This window comes from Ostrea edulis, chromosome 5 (assembly GCF_947568905.1).
Source record: "Ostrea edulis chromosome 5, xbOstEdul1.1, whole genome shotgun sequence".
NCBI lineage: Eukaryota > Metazoa > Mollusca > Bivalvia > Ostreida > Ostreidae > Ostrea > Ostrea edulis.
Window position 1 is genome coordinate 73,497,789 of NC_079168.1, and position 15,824 is coordinate 73,513,612.

Genomic DNA, 15,824 nt, shown 5'->3' on the forward strand with positions numbered 1-15,824 from the left:
ACATAATACAGTCATGATTGTGACGTCAGAACATTATACAATGTTAATGTTAGGCACTTTTCAAAATACAGACATATTTAAAATAGTTCAGTCTATAAGTTTTAAGCGCCTCTGAATTCCTGTACATTAAAGGAGACATTCTGTGTACATGTTAAATAACATGAAGTAAAAATATTAACAGTTTAGTTTCGGCTTAAACAGTTTTATGAAACAGTTTTCCTTGGCTCTGCGTAATTGTTCATTTTCCTCTTTTACTTTGTAAAATGGAAAAATATAAAAACTGCCTTCCCCGCACGAATCAAAATGTCCGCTACACGGTGTGTTTCTCTGATCTGTTGTTTATGTACATGAACACGGTCAGCCAATTTGGTTCCTGTTTGACCTATATAGTTTTCTCCACCAACAAAGTAGATTTTTAGATTTAACGTTGCCCACATAACGTCACGAGGATGACGTCATAATGGAACTTGTTTACATTGTTTAAAAATCTACTGACGAGCCCGCAGGGCGAAAGCGCTATAGATAAAAGTTTGAGTATTGGATTTTTTTTTTACTTTATATATATATATATATATATATATATATATATATATATATATATATATATACATGCAATAAAGGTTCTACATGCGATAAATAGAAAATAATGATATACTTTTCCACGGCACATCCCTGATCAATATCAGCCTGAAGATTTATATGGATAGAATACCTAAGTTTATTTCAGTATTAACATGAAAGGTGAAGATAACGAACAGTGATCAATCCCATAACTCCTATAAGCAATACGAAATAGAGAGTCACAACCGCCGTGAGGATCAGGTAAACAGAGTTATCGATCCGTGGTATGCCAAGAACATTGAGTTGTTAGTTTGCGGTTAAATCTACTTTCAATAAAATATCTAAGTATGAAGCAGAAGTGGACGACTCTGTGGTGTCTTTTATATCGAGTTCACATGGATAATAGATAAAACGTCGTCAATATATCTAACATTGTGTCATGAAATAACCGATTAATGTGGCTCGGTGGTTAGAGCGCTTCGTGACCGGAAAGTCAGGTCCTCGAGACCCACTTCTTCCTTGACCGCGTCAAACCTAAGACATAAAAATAGGTAGTGACCACTATTTTGCCAAACATTCGGCAACTAGAAGTGAAAGAATCGAAATCGTGAATTTCGAAGGCGTTGGGCATGGTATGCATGCATAAAAATCCTCGAACAAAGACGAATTGTGTTTGTGGAACACAATGCCTGGAGATCGGTTGCCATTCACTTGTGGTAAACTTGAACTTTAATTGACCTTAACTAATGACCTTTAATTAGCACTCATTCAGCAATGACCTTGACTTTCAGTCCATCTCTATCGTGTATTACATACATGTAGATCAAGATTAAAATTTGCATACACCAAGAGATAGACTGACAAAAACAATGAGCTCCGACCCCAGGGACATAAATGGACAGAAAAAGAATTATTTTCATGTCAATGTTTCATCTAAAAATGAATTCGTTTGGAATATATGCAAGTAGGAGTTTGAAGCGGAGCTTTTGACGTCACCTGTGCATAATAAAACCCCATGATCGTTCGAACGATGCAACCCTACACCTGTGAATAGAAGCAGGACTCGTGGATTTCAATAATGTTATAATTTATTCATGTAAAATGCATTTTAAATAATAAGCTTAATAATACATACAAGTCTGACTATCACAGTAACACCGGCTGTTTACAGCACCTACTGGCTTCACGTACAGATCGATCAGACACGATATTATGTTTCCTCTTTGATGACTTTAAGCTTCAAGACTTTTATAAGAAGGTTCAGAACACAAAATACAAAAGCTATAGATATACCAAGATTCATATATCAACAAAACAATATTGATTTACACAAAGTGAAAATATTTTGAAAGTCATATCGATGACAGAATATTTTAATTCATTAACAAAGTCTACGTGCGCGAGGGTTGAAGTTTAAAGGACAATGGGCTATAAACATACTGAGCAAACAAGCAGATAATCGAGGCGCAGTATAATTTTCTCCCGAGGGCCGTTTCTCCGACGACCAACAAACATTACATCAATTTAAAAGGATCAAACGAGAGAGGCATAAAAACGAAAAGCTCGAGTCGTTTACAAACAAATTATGATTTTGTGATTGCCGCCTTTAATCTGAAATGTCACCCCGTGTAAAGTGAAGTGTGCGACTTTCCCCCATGTTGAATCCGTGATTTATACTGCAATAAACATAAAAACTATCTCTGCACCAATTAGGAAAAGTAATGCACACGCCACTTTCAAAGGCTTGGTTTTATCGACCCGACACTGTTTGTATTCCACTGTTGGATAGCAACGTCAAAATACCCGTAACAAACACTATTGCATGCAATGAATGCGCGGATCTAGTATATACCATCATGATTTATGAAAAAAAAAGTTATGAACTAATTACGTACAAAGTGTAATTCCCAAAGGAAAGTATACAGGAACAATTTGCTTGGTATCTTTCCTTCATTTACATACATGTAATTACTGGTGATTGGTGTAACAATTTCATTCATTCTCGATGATGAATCATAGATTGGGATATTTATACATTTCACAATTACTTTCAGGACAATGTAATCTTTAGAGTGGCGGTGCTGTATGTAACTGTGTGCCTTAATTAGAGTTAATTACTTTGGTGCAGTCTTAGACCAGTATTAGAAATTGACCGAAAAGTAATCGTGCAACCTCTTCTCAAAACAGGGAAACCGAAATTATTTCAATTGAATATCTTTGTCCAAATCGGACCTCCTACTTTTTATGACAATTAGTAGAAGGTAGTGAAATGTAAGTTTGAACCAATGAAGTAGAATGCAACCTTCTACGTTTTTTTTTTTTTTTTTGGTTAGTTTTTAAGAGGCCTGTTTCTTTTTCTTACCAAATTTCGACCCCCCCCCGAAAAAATACTGGATCCGCGCATTCAATTTCTTAAGTTTCATGTAAAATCTAGTTGTTGTATGCCAACTCAAAATATGTCGTGGCGTGTTCCAAAAGAGAATCACTAACACGAAAGTATTGAATGACCTTGTCCTGAAAAAAATTCTTTAGTGGAATGAATATCACATACTGATTTATAAAATGGTCTATTTCACAAAAGCAAAATAGGATCACACGGTATTCATTCATAATATGTGGCAAAAACTGTTCCTATGGCAACAAAATCTGCTCCATTGTATGTTGCGGAGGCGAAGTTGTCGAGGTTTGATTCCCACAAACACCGGCTGGTGTAGTGAATGCTCTGTTTCTTGTTTTCGAAAACCATCACATAAGCTAACACTTTATACCGTTTGACTCCCGACAATTTCACACGTTCCTTGATTAAATCCGACAGGGTTTTACACAACTGTGGAAATTTCTTCTCGTCGTAAACTCTGTCTTTCAAGTACATGGAAAATACATTGTTGATGATCTGTTCTCCCTTCTGGGGGTTAAATTTCGTGCCATCGTCTGGTTCAACTTTGTAAGTATTCTCAAATGCTCGGGTGGGTACCCCTTTTTCCGATCCCGACCGTTTTGAAATAGCACCACTAAACAGTGTATGTAACCTTAGCTTTGTCTTGATTCTAGAGAACCGATTTCCCGGAATACTGGAAATCTTACTGCTAGTGTCCGAGTGTTTGTCTGACCGTTCTCTGGTACTCCCTGTCCCGCCCCCGAAAACACGGTCCCGCCTATTCAGTTTGGTGGTCGTTGGTCCGCTCATGTTGCTGACGGAGGATGCAATAGTTCCTTTTTCTTGCGTGTTTTCTCTTTTAATATTAGCATTGTGAACTTTCAACAAGTCGACACTCAACTTTCCATCCATATTTGAAATATTGCCCCTCTAGTACACGGTTTCCTCGAGAGCTTCTTGTCAGTCGGTTATTTACGTTGGATCCTTTTATCGTGGAAGATAGATTGATTTAGCAATAATCGCGCCTGACACCAATATCATAAACGATCGTCGGGCGAAGACAAAATCACAGCAATGGCCTTCTTAAACAATTTTTTACGGGGTTAGAATTAAAATGTAAATATTGGTCTTAGTGTTTAGAACACTCCATGAAGAAAATCTCCACCTGATGTAATGATACGCACAAATTCGTTCTTAAAGTCAATACAGTTTATCACAAAGCGATTAATAGATTTGTCCTAGCTACACAATGCTTAATTTGAAATCCAGATTTCATATATGAGCAGCACTTCACTGGAGGAACGGCAAACAGAAAAGGCAGCAGAATTTCTATTAAATGGCTATATACCCACACTTTAATGGTAATTTCTTGCCCTCAATCGATACAAAGGAAAACAAGATGCAATGGATAAGTAATCAAGATAAAATGGAAATTGCTTCGATGTGAAATCGAGCACGACCCTCGTATTTCTATCATACATGTACTTGTAAGTGTTGCATAGTCATTTAAAGGATATGCTCGTTATATATGCCGGAAATGTTCTGGTCTGCTGAATCCGTGGGTTCCAATAACCTCATCCAATTCTCTATTCATTGGTTTCAGGTTTTCTTCCTATCGCTCCCCTGCACCGCGAAGGCAAATTTTGTGATCAATACATCATTATCCTTCACAGGTGATGTAAAGATCGATGTACTCTCGCTGAGAGAGAGAGAGAGAGAGAGAGAGAGAGAGAGAGAGAGAGCACCATTCTCAAGGTTTTCATAACGTGTGGAATATTGATGTATCAATACTTCCACTGCAACAGATGAGCGACAAGCCGAAGCCTTCTTCGTATTGACCGAATATTCATATCTTTTTACAGATTTCTGTATATTAATTGTACGACCCCCCTCTTAATGTCCCAGTTTTACTGCAGCCCTATGTTCCTCGAGGAATCAAAAGGCACATTAAAACGGTCCCCCACCTGGGCTTCAAAACAGCCCGTGCTTTAACCCCCCCCCCCCCCGCCGTTCTGAAATTTCTGGATCCGCTACTGCTTGTACATGACGAAGTAACACGTCATCAGATGGATTAACAAGAGTGCGTTATTTCAAAGCTTTCTATTCAAAGATGGCATTCCCTGCGACACGCTAATAGCTGTTTGAAATAAAAATTAATGTATTCCGAGGAATTACAAGGAAAATGTCTCCGTTTTCAGTAACACTTAATGCGAGCGTGTCAGCACGTAATCAAGTTCAATAGATTTAAATATCCTTACATTAGTGTCATTATAAAGATGACGTCCAGTGCCCAAGGAAAAGCACTGCTCCTTTGTTTCCCCCCTTTTCAAATAAGACACCCGATACTTTAATCACAAAAAGTGAGATTTAATTGCTCCTCAGTTATCAAAATGTTTCCGATTCAAGTCTTATTTTTCTAAACTTGTTAAAACATTGCATCCATATACTATAGTGAACTTCTTGAAATGTTTGAAAATTCGCGAGATTGCGAACAGAAGGTTGTTTCAGCTTGTTATTACTATTCCAGCTGTTTACAGGTTCAATTGCACCTGTCACAGTAAATGGAATCTGACTTAAAATGTTTTATTTTTAAAGAATCCCCCCCCCCCCATAACTTTTCATGCTACAGTGCATTATTTAATTGACTTCTGATGACCGTTATTTGAATGTACAATTCATGCTACAGTGCATTATTTAATTGAACTTCTGATGACCGTTATTTGAATGTACAATTCGTTTGAATTACTCCTTAATCACTATATCCAAATTGAAACTACACATTGTAAAACTTGATACACTTTTGCAAAATATACACCAAATTGTTCTATAATAATATCTACAAATGTTAAATTGCCCTAAAATTATTTATGTAAAATATGCAAAATTATTAATAAATGAACTTCATAAATACATTTCATTATTAATAAATGAACTTCACAAATACATTTCGTGTATTCATTGTTTAACAGTACATAAAAGAATGAAACAGTCATTTTCTATTTTGAAAACATTTATTTTTTCTTTCATTTGGAATATGACCAACATATCATCAAATATATTAACTACGTTTCTTTTACAATATATAACATGGATTTACAATACGACAACAATGTAACAACATTGCTGACCGGTGAACTAAATATTGGACTGATGGACAATGGGGCAGATATAATCTGACATAGTACTCAGACCACCACACATGCAATCATCTAAAGTAATGCAACTGCAAACAATACGCAAAACAATAAAATTGTGACTGGAGAAACATTATTAGATTTTCATTAAAAAAAAGTTTGCAGAAAGTTTGAGTAGTGATGGTGAAGCCAGCAAGGGAAGTAACCCCGCTTACTGACAATATACTTTTTCAAGAGCTTTGAGACGTGTTGATATTTTGTTACTTCAATCAAAGATATGTATTCAACAATGCATATGTATCTTATTACACATCAAATTCTGTATTGTCAAAGAGCACACAAAGAGATTCCATATTAAAAAATGCAACCACAAGCCTTGCTTCATGTAAAGACCACAAGCCTTCACGATTCAATATAACGTTTTGTATGCATGGTACGATTTACGAAAATAAAAAAAAGCTATAAAGGAAATTAAAATCCTTATAAGCAAAATTAATTTCATTATTCGAAATGCTTTTTTTATCATCGGATTTCAGATTATTACATAGACACACCTGCATTACTTTTCTCTGTTACAAAGTAAGTCAAACATTTACTGAAAATGAGGTCAAGTGAAAAGTGAAAATGTACAGATAATTTGAAAACAGTAAATTTGAAGACAAGTCTGCAATATAATTTGAAACTTCTAAACACACAGGATATAAATGATACTATCAAATACAAATGGTATGTAACGTGATACAGAATAAATGATGACTTATTGCAATCAGTGGAAAACAATTAATTTGATTTACATCTGGAGATAAGTAATTTACAGTGAAATTAAATAAAGAAAAATAAACAAGTACTACTTTTACAAAGGCTTATAAATAAACAATAAATTACATGGAAAAAAAATGGAATCGCACAAAAGATTGTAATTCTTTCTTCCAAATCATATGAATATTCAGATGTTTAAACAGGTCTTCAGGAATTCTCAAGGTATGCACTAATGCTTAAATATAAGCACAACAAACAACAAATTTTGACTTAGAGCAATCATATTGCTACTGAAGTACTACAATCAGCTGATCTTCTAATCACTGACAAAACGAATGACAGATATTCAATTCATTTCCCAGGTCCCCTGCATTACGTTGTAAATAGAGTTCATCTACATCCAAAACATCACATATCCATTTCGAATTCTGTTTAATACTTTATTTTGAGGAAAAATTATCACTATAATACTATATTTACTAGAAATTTGTCAGCTGAAAATAAGTCTTTATTCTGTGATGGTGTGTTTTGTGTTTGACTGTTTCAGCTAAATCAACACAATTCACCCAGTCTTATGCTGGGTCTTCAAGTTTCCTGTCAAGGACTGCATATGATGATAAGCAGTTAGTTATAATTCATTCTGAAATTCAGATGCTAATTTTTCAAACTATAGCGTTTGTACATAAAACCACTTTCCACCCACTAAAATATACAATACATGGACCCAGAAAATTTATAGCTTGGAATTTTCATTTTTAAAAATTGCAGAATACATAAACTACATAGCTGATATTTTTAAAATAGTGTAAATTAAGAAAAAGTGACTACTAGGTTTCACTTTAAATGATGAGTTGTTACATATTTTCTACAACACTAGAAACACTGAAATGTGGGGCAAGATCGAAATAAAAACCGAGTTAAACTCAAAGAAAAAAAAAAAGAACAATCCCAAAAGAACAACAGTGTATTAACCAAATAAAGCTATCGAACCAATGCTGTCTACCGTTGTTTACAGACAATACTCCCGGGTTCAGAACTTGTATTACGTACTCTTATCATCAAAGCATAATGTATCACATTTGGCAACAAGCCTATGAACAACAAAATTCCCTCTAGAATTTATCCAACATGATCATAAAAATTATCTGCTGTAATACACTCGGTAATATAGTGTCTTTGATCGCCACAAGGAGTAAGAATTGTCAAATTTCAATAGGTATACACCTTGGCCTGGGTAAGCATGGCTACCACAGTACACCTCCTCGTGAGAGTCTCGACGATAAACTGGGATAATCTCATCTGTCGGCGGCCGGTCGTCCTTCTTTGCGCCTTGCTCTACATCATTCTTTGTGTCTGAAAAGAAAAATCAATAATTCTGATGTTCTACATATATATCCATATGGGAGAGAATTACATTTCTTTAAAACAAGTTATTTTTGTATATGCAAGTCCTGCGGAATCGTTTTAATTTGTGAGGGCCAATGTTTGTCGGTAAACAAAATTTTGCTGGTTCGTGGAGACGTAATTTCGGGGGTAAGCATTATGATGTCACTAGGAGAGATAACTCTACTTGGTTTGAAAAATTTTTTAAGGACACGTAAATTCATGGGTAAGAGTGACCCACGAAATCCACAAACATCAATCCCCCACGAACAATGACGATTCCACAGTAATTCATGTCATTCTGAGTCTACAGTATTTTCGAAAAAATAAGTACTTTACAATGGCATTTTGGAATCTGAAGGAAAAACTGTAAGTAGTTTAGTTTATACAGTAATGTGTTGTTGTAATAGGAGCACACAGAATAATACGATACACTCCACCCCATAAAATTCTAACCTTGTTCTTCATCAAACTCTTCTTCATCGCTAGACTCGCTGACCGTCACACTGACCGTCGTGCTGGGAGATACGGTCCACTCAAAGTACACACCAAACCCAATGTCATAGTAGTCTGTGGCAAATTCCCAAAACAGACAGGTCCCGTCCTCATGTGTGGGAACTCGAACCTGGTATATACACAATACTTGTTATCATGGAAATTAAAATTGGTGGTTCATTACCTTATTAAATTGTACCCTGTTTAAAACTGTTTTATATCAAGTTTTTGATATTTACTAGGAATTGCGAGTCCTACAGGTGTAACTTGTGTAAAGACTAGATCAGAACATTACTAGGAAAATACAGTAAATCATGATTAAATGAACAGGGTCAGCAAAAAATAGTTTGTGATAACCAAACTCGTTATATCCAACTAAAATTTCTTTAGGGCTATTCCAGAAATAAATACATTTGGGGGGGGGGGGGGGGGGGGGGGGGGGTCGGGTCGGGAGGCACCTTTTGTATATACCAAGCACCCATAAAAAAAAATAAAAAATTACCCCATGACCCATCAAATTAATTAACCAACACAACAAGAGCGACAATAAAAATATTCTGAAAACTCAACACCCACATGGCACAAAATAAAACAATAGAAACTACCCACTACCCATAATAAATATTTTTTTAACAGTCCAACCACGGACCAATTAAAATATGAAAAAATACGACCACCCATACAAAAAAATTTCGTTTGCCGCCCGACCCCCCCATTTGATCATTTCTGGAACAGCCCTTACTTTAAAATTCCTCTCGTACGGGAATAAATATCACTTCGCAATAAGCATTACTTCATTATAAGCGTATTTGTTATAAGCATGTTTTACTGTACATAAACAGATTACCATATTACACTTCATAGGGATTAGTTCTAGGTTTTATTATGAGATGATTCAACATACTCAAGACAGATTTGATCTAAAATGACACTAACTGAACTGAATAAAATACACATTACATAATGGTAGAATAATGACAGAGCAAAAGAAATTTGTGCATACAAAGACAGGTCCTGATATTATCAGTATTCAGTACCCGAGGATTCTGTGAAAACAACAAGAACAGTATACAGAGAGGATGTGCACTTAAAAATAATCAGAACTATGAGAAACATTTCGGTATCCTTTAACAGTGATTATCCATCCAGACATAAGCTCACTGACAAGCTATAGGAAGATGTACAGCGATTTGTAATAGTTACATGCACAACATGCATACACTACATGTGCTTTGAAAGAAATAGGCATGAAAAATAATTTTTGTTAAATAATATTTGGTGGTGCTTTCCCCTGCATATTTCATTATTCTCATACTTTCTGTTCTCTATGTAACAGGACAACCAGTACAATCTCCTGCTTCAATGTTCACAAGCCCGTGTAGACAATCGATTAAAGACAGCAAGCAGAAGCGAGTAAAATCATTTGTCAGAAGTTGAGCTTTTATGGAGTACTGCACTGCAACATTTTATAATTACACCCTACTACAAATGCAAGCCAATGATTACTAGCAGAAAGCAGCCACATCCAGACAGGGTTAGGCTAATTGCAGGATGTTTTGCCAGGGATTGGCTACTTACAGTAACAGTCTCTCCAGAACCTATCTTTATAACAGAATCTTTATCTTTTTGAAGTGATTCTTTAAATTCTTTAATGTCTTTACGAGTCCACATTGAGGCTGCAGCAAGGGGAGGCAATTCATCTACAAAATCATTGAGAAAAGTAGCAAACCAACACAAAAAGCTAGAGGATTTATCTACATGCCAGCAAAGCCTGATGAAAGAGACTTGCATCATGCTCTGCATCTTCTGCAAATACCAGCAAGTCTTCAGATGAAATAAAATTAAAAATAAAATCCCAGAAAATATATTTTTCTTGGCTTTAATTGTAGCCATTCGAAAAGAAAACCAATGAGAACTGATTGTATGTAATGTAAAATGAGGGAAAACCCCCTGAAAAATGTGTTTATCCAAAAGAAAAAAGTTTCTACTCGAGTGCTATTAAATTCATTTGTTTTCGTTGAACTGAAGGCTTGTAGGTTTTAACCCATGCAGTGATACACCAATAAAAGTTTGGAGGGAACTCACAGTGGCTGTTGCTAGGGAACCAATCTTAATAACATTTTCTTGACAGTGTTTGACGCTGTCTTTGAAAGATTGGATATCCTTACGAGTCCAGACCGAGGCTGGCATTAACAAAGCCGGAGGAGGTATCTGGCCTGAAAAGTTCCCAGTCATAACTTGCACAATAATAAAATCACAGCCTTTCTACCAATCATCAAATTTCCTATGTATGTACTTTGATCAAAAATGCAAAAATGATCAGTACATTCTGTTCTTAAAAGTTGTATTTTAAGTGCTTTTAGGTCTTACATTTTCTCATCATTATACATGTACAATAATCTAGGAGTCCCACAGAGGTGAAACAGATTAGAGATAAAATCAGTTTTACCACTAAGTAATGAAATCTATCCCTGGTGTCTCCTTTATTGATTTTTCCTTCACTAAATTAGGATTGAAAAGATTACAATTTGGTCTAGAAATACAGCACATGTTAAAATTGTATGAAAAAAAAAAACCAACCCCCAAAATCTTTACATAAAAAGAACATATTTAGAGAAGAAGTGGGTTTTTTGTGTGTTGAAGATCATCAGAATGTAGAACCCAGATCACACACACAAATCCTAGGTCTTACCCTCTCCCTCCTGCTTCTTTTCTGAAGTCCCATCTATTGGCCCATTGGGGATGACAGTATTTGCCTGCTGCTGGAGTGTTGCTTGGGTCTGCTGACCATCTGGCTGTTGGGTAGGGGGAGGGGCCATTTGTTGTGCAGGTGTTTGTTGTGTGGGTGTTGGTGCTATGTTGCTGGCTTGTTGTTGCTGCATTTGTTGGTACTGTTGTTGCTGGTGTAAGAGTTGTTGCTGGTACACTTGTTGCATGTACTGTTGGTAGTGTTGTTCTTGCAGCTGTCTAATCAACTCTTCTTGCTGTCAATGAAATAAATTCTTTACATGTCTAACATTCCCATCCCTCAGGAATATAGATTATCAGATATCTGTACGAGTTCCTCATTATCAGGAATATAGATTATCAGATATCTGTACGAGTTCCTCATTATCAGGCCACAGAAGATAAAAAAGCAACATTCATGAAAATCCATATTCATTGTTTTTAAAACACTTCACTTGTAGTTTTTTGACCATTCAAGGTCTCAATCTGTGTCACAGCAGAACACTGATTGCATTTGTATTGTTCAGGTCACAGGCAATTATATCGCTTGGGTTTGAATTTACTATTAAAGAGTAAATTTGAACCCAAGTGATATTACTGCCTGTGGTTCTTGGAGAAGATTTTGGAAATTATCATGTCACCCCATTTTCACTTTAACAGTCCTTAATTTCAACAAACATGAACCCCCCTTTACCCATGGATACTTTAATTGTGTCAAGTTTTGTTTAAAATGACTCAGTGGTTCTGAGAAGATTTTATGCTTCTAAGATTGAAGACTGGGGGTGGTGGGTGGTGGGGGGGGGGGGGTGTTATTGTTTTTGGTCCAGTCTGTCTCTTCATCTTTTAAAGGATAATTAACATAGTATCACAAATTTTCAAATAAAAGTATATAACTGTAACAAAATATTTTCTTTGTCCTTTTGAATTTCATCACCTATCTTGTTAGCTCAGTGGATTAAAATGTTACACTGGCAACCTGTTGATCAGGCCAAAATTAAAAAGGAGTTTGTTTGCCATAGCGCGACCGACCCATTTTTAATCTTCCGACTGAAAACTTTTTAATGACATAATTTCGGCCATGTTTTTTTTCCCACTTGATTTTCCAACTTCTGTTTTTCTTTCAAGTTCCTATCAGCGTTTGGTTCATCTTCGCAAGTCAACGGTTATTGATTCGTTACCTCGCACCATGCTCGCATCAGTCACCATTCAAAACACGAGTTTGAGACGGGATGACGCAATAAGCTAAAATTAAATCATCCAATGAGATTCCTCGTTTAAGAAGCAAGTTTGGAAAGAGCAAAAACAGAAAGTAAAAAATGGTCTTTGTGGGGTACTTTTTTAAACATAAAAAACATTGCGTGTTGTTTTTATTTTGTAACGAGGTATTAACTAATCAATAGCCCTCGACTTGTGAAGATGCGTTTTGTTTTTAGTTTTGTTCTCTGCGGCGTTTTGTAAATCGCCGCAATTTTAAACGTTCAAATGATCGATTCGGCACATGGCATACTGGTAGAATTTTATCTATCTGACGAGGCATCATTCGATAATTATGGACATAAACAACAACTGTGGCCGATGAAAATGTAAATGGGTACCCCGAATATTCGGAAATGCACGCAATTTACCGAAATGCCCCCTGGAATTAAGTTTTCGAAATACCACCTAAAAGTATCGAAATTCTCCTCTAATTATATACATTAATTATGCATATCAATAAGTTTATATATGTTAGTCTTTTATGATAAAACGTTTTTAAATTTGTGATTGTAAATTTAGGAAATTCAATTGTGTTCAATTCTCGCATTCACGATGTTTCAAAGAAAGATAACTCTAGCAAAATATATACATGTATATCACCGATGATTTTTTCCCCTACACAATATTTGTTTGAATTGCAAAATATATATGAATGTTGATTTAATTCAACTTAAGCAATGTATATATATATAATGATTAGGAAATAATGGTTGAACACATTCTTCTAAATGAAAGGAAAATAACATGAGTTACCTTCCTTAGATTAACACAAATTCTAATAACAAGACTCTTTTTTTATTAAAAAATTTATGTTATTTTTTTCTTCAGAGATGGTATTTTACACATTAAATCAATCCCTAATCTTTCAATTTAACTTTAAAAAATTGATTCAAAGGGGAATTTCGTTAGTTCTAATGGGCATTTCAGTATTTCTGGAGGCATTTCGGTAATTCGAGGTACCGCGGAGCACGGATTTGATGTATCAGAAATCGTTTGACCAACATGGAACATGAAACCGTGTTGAGTTTATGCGAAGAATGGTTTAGTTCAACAACAATGCTACCAAGTTTCAGTTGCATAATACATGTATGTTACATTGGCCATTGAGAGTAAAATCATGGCAACCAAGACTCTAGACAAATTTGAAAAAACAATGGACATATTCAAGACCTGGAAAACAAACACCCACAAAAGAAGTAACATATCAGAATAACAAAATGATATATGAGCCATACACAAACTACTCCTGTCCATGAAGTTAAAACTGGACTTTTTAGAGGGGTTTCTGACAGTTCTGCAAATAATAGGGTTACGGTAATTCATCAAAAGAACACAAAATATAAAAACAGAGTGTTGATATTCAATATATTTTCAGCAAAAAAAAAAAACAAAAACAAAAAAACAAAAAAAAAAACAAAAAAAAACAAAACCCTACCGACCGACCCAATATTTTTTATGACCCTCGGGCTATGGCAAACCAACATTTTTTTAAATGTGGCCTCACACATCCAAACCCCACGCATTTTCACAAGCCAAGGGTTTTCTATGCACTTCTCTCCTTACAAACCCTTAGCAAATAAAAATGTGGCCCACAAGGGGGCACCTTGTGGATGATTTGAATTTAGCAAAACAGCTTTCATGATACTGTTAGTTAGTAAATTTAAATAAATTCTGGTTAATGTCTCAAACATCATTGTTTCTTTTGAATAACATAACTGATGTTCATACCGCAAGTTTTGCAATATAGACAACTTCTCTGCTAAAAGTGCCCAAGTTGTTTAAGGGCACATACTGGTCTGGAATGGACTGTCATTGCATGACCAATGATTTTGACACACACTGTAATTTAGAACTTCTAATAAAAAGTTTAAACAAAGGTAAAAATATGATCGCATGGTATTTCGGTGGTAATTGACCCCCACACAATCGATATAGGTCCATTGTAGGGATTATTCGCATAAAACAGCTGATAAAAACACATATTAACATCCATGTTTCTTGTGAATAAAGGTTTATCTTTGCATTGTTTCAAAGGTCAAAGCTTGTAGCCAATAAAAGTTTGGCCAGTTTAATAAGTGGCATAATCAGCCAAGGGGTTGTAGGGAGCAAACTGAATTGTAACACTACAAAGTTATTAATTTCTAAAACCAAAACTTTCTTATGCATTTATTAGTTACAGCTGTATGGACTGCAAGTTGACCAGTGTAATTAAAAATTAGAACACCTGAGTAGTAGTGCAGGGGTCCCGGGTTCAATTTTTAGTCCAGTCATAGATTTCCTCCTTTCCTATTTTGGTGGCGGTGACCATCCCTGGACTTACTGGTTACCCTGCCAGGGGCAAAAGAATCTGGGCAGTGTCAAATTGAGGGAGGAAGATACTTTAAGGAGGGAGGAATGTAGTAGTTAGGGCTATATGGATGATGGATATCAGTCTGGGTAGCTCAGTGGTTAGAACACCTGTCTAGTAATGCAGGGGGCCCAGAGTTCGATTCCTGGTCTACCCATAGATTTTCTCCTTTTCTATATTACATTTGTTGCTGTGGCCAGCCCCTGGAACTGACAGCTGAAAATGTCTGCTAGGGGATAAAAATCCTGGGTTGATGTCTTCAAGACATATAAGGAGGAAGGAATGTGGCAGTCAGACATGTTTGATCACGGATGACTAAATAGCTCTAGAGCACCTGACTAGACATTCAGGGGGCCCTGGGGTTCAAATCCCACTCTGGTCCATATTGCATTTTCTCCATTCCTGTTAAATGCATATATTTTATATTCATGAATTTTGATTGGCGCATTGTAACTCCTTATAAGTCTCCTCATTTGTCAACAGCTTTGTCATAGAAGATATTCAAAGTCATAAATAACAGAATTGAACAAGAGAATGGTGTTTTACAAACACATCTTGTTCAATATAAATCTGTAACCACTGTGTATACATGTATCTAAATAACGTTGAAATAAATTACCCTCGTGTAACAACATGGTTATACAGTTACAGATTACTCCCAGGCAAAATGTTTGAGATGAAAGGATGGAATGATTTAGTGGCTCATGCACTCGTGCCTTGCAGGTAAACTTAAACTTGCTATATTTTCTGTTTTGCAGCCAGTCTTAACAGTTTGAAAGTAAAT

The 15,824-nt window shown here is 35.7% G+C and overlaps 2 protein-coding genes across 6 annotated transcripts in view; both read right to left on the reverse strand.

The window, feature by feature from the left end:
* Nucleotides 1–1,631: 1,631 nt before the first annotated feature.
* Nucleotides 1,632–4,461, reverse strand: LOC125649076 (dynein light chain Tctex-type 5-like). Its single transcript, XM_048876304.2, has one exon. The coding sequence runs from the start codon at nt 3,848–3,850 to the stop codon at nt 3,164–3,166; it is 687 nt and encodes a 228-aa protein (XP_048732261.1). The 5' UTR covers nt 3,851–4,461; the 3' UTR covers nt 1,632–3,163.
* Nucleotides 4,462–5,930: 1,469 nt separating this feature from the next.
* LOC125649068 (Golgi resident protein GCP60-like) overlaps nt 5,931–15,824 on the reverse strand; it is a 36,108-nt gene continuing 26,214 nt past the window's right edge. For 2 of the 5 annotated variants that reach the window (XM_056165474.1, XM_048876285.2), the window contains 4 exons: nt 11,402–11,693; nt 10,288–10,409; nt 8,671–8,839; nt 5,931–8,184 (listed from right to left, as the gene is read on the reverse strand). In XM_056165474.1, coding sequence (XP_056021449.1) covers nt 7,973–8,184; nt 8,671–8,839; nt 10,288–10,409; nt 11,402–11,693 — 795 coding nt within the window. In that variant the 3' untranslated portion in view covers nt 5,931–7,972. Of the gene's footprint in view, nt 8,185–8,670; nt 8,840–10,287; nt 10,410–10,794; nt 10,926–11,401; nt 11,694–15,824 lie in introns of those variants that run through there. The other 3 variants (XM_048876286.2, XM_048876284.2, XM_048876287.2) reach the window with 2 other exon arrangements.

Excerpts from the sequence above, each read along its gene's own strand:
- LOC125649076 (XM_048876304.2), bottom strand. The coding sequence starts at position 3,850 with ATGGATGGAAAGTTGAGTGTCGACTTGTTGAAAGTTCACAATGCTAAT.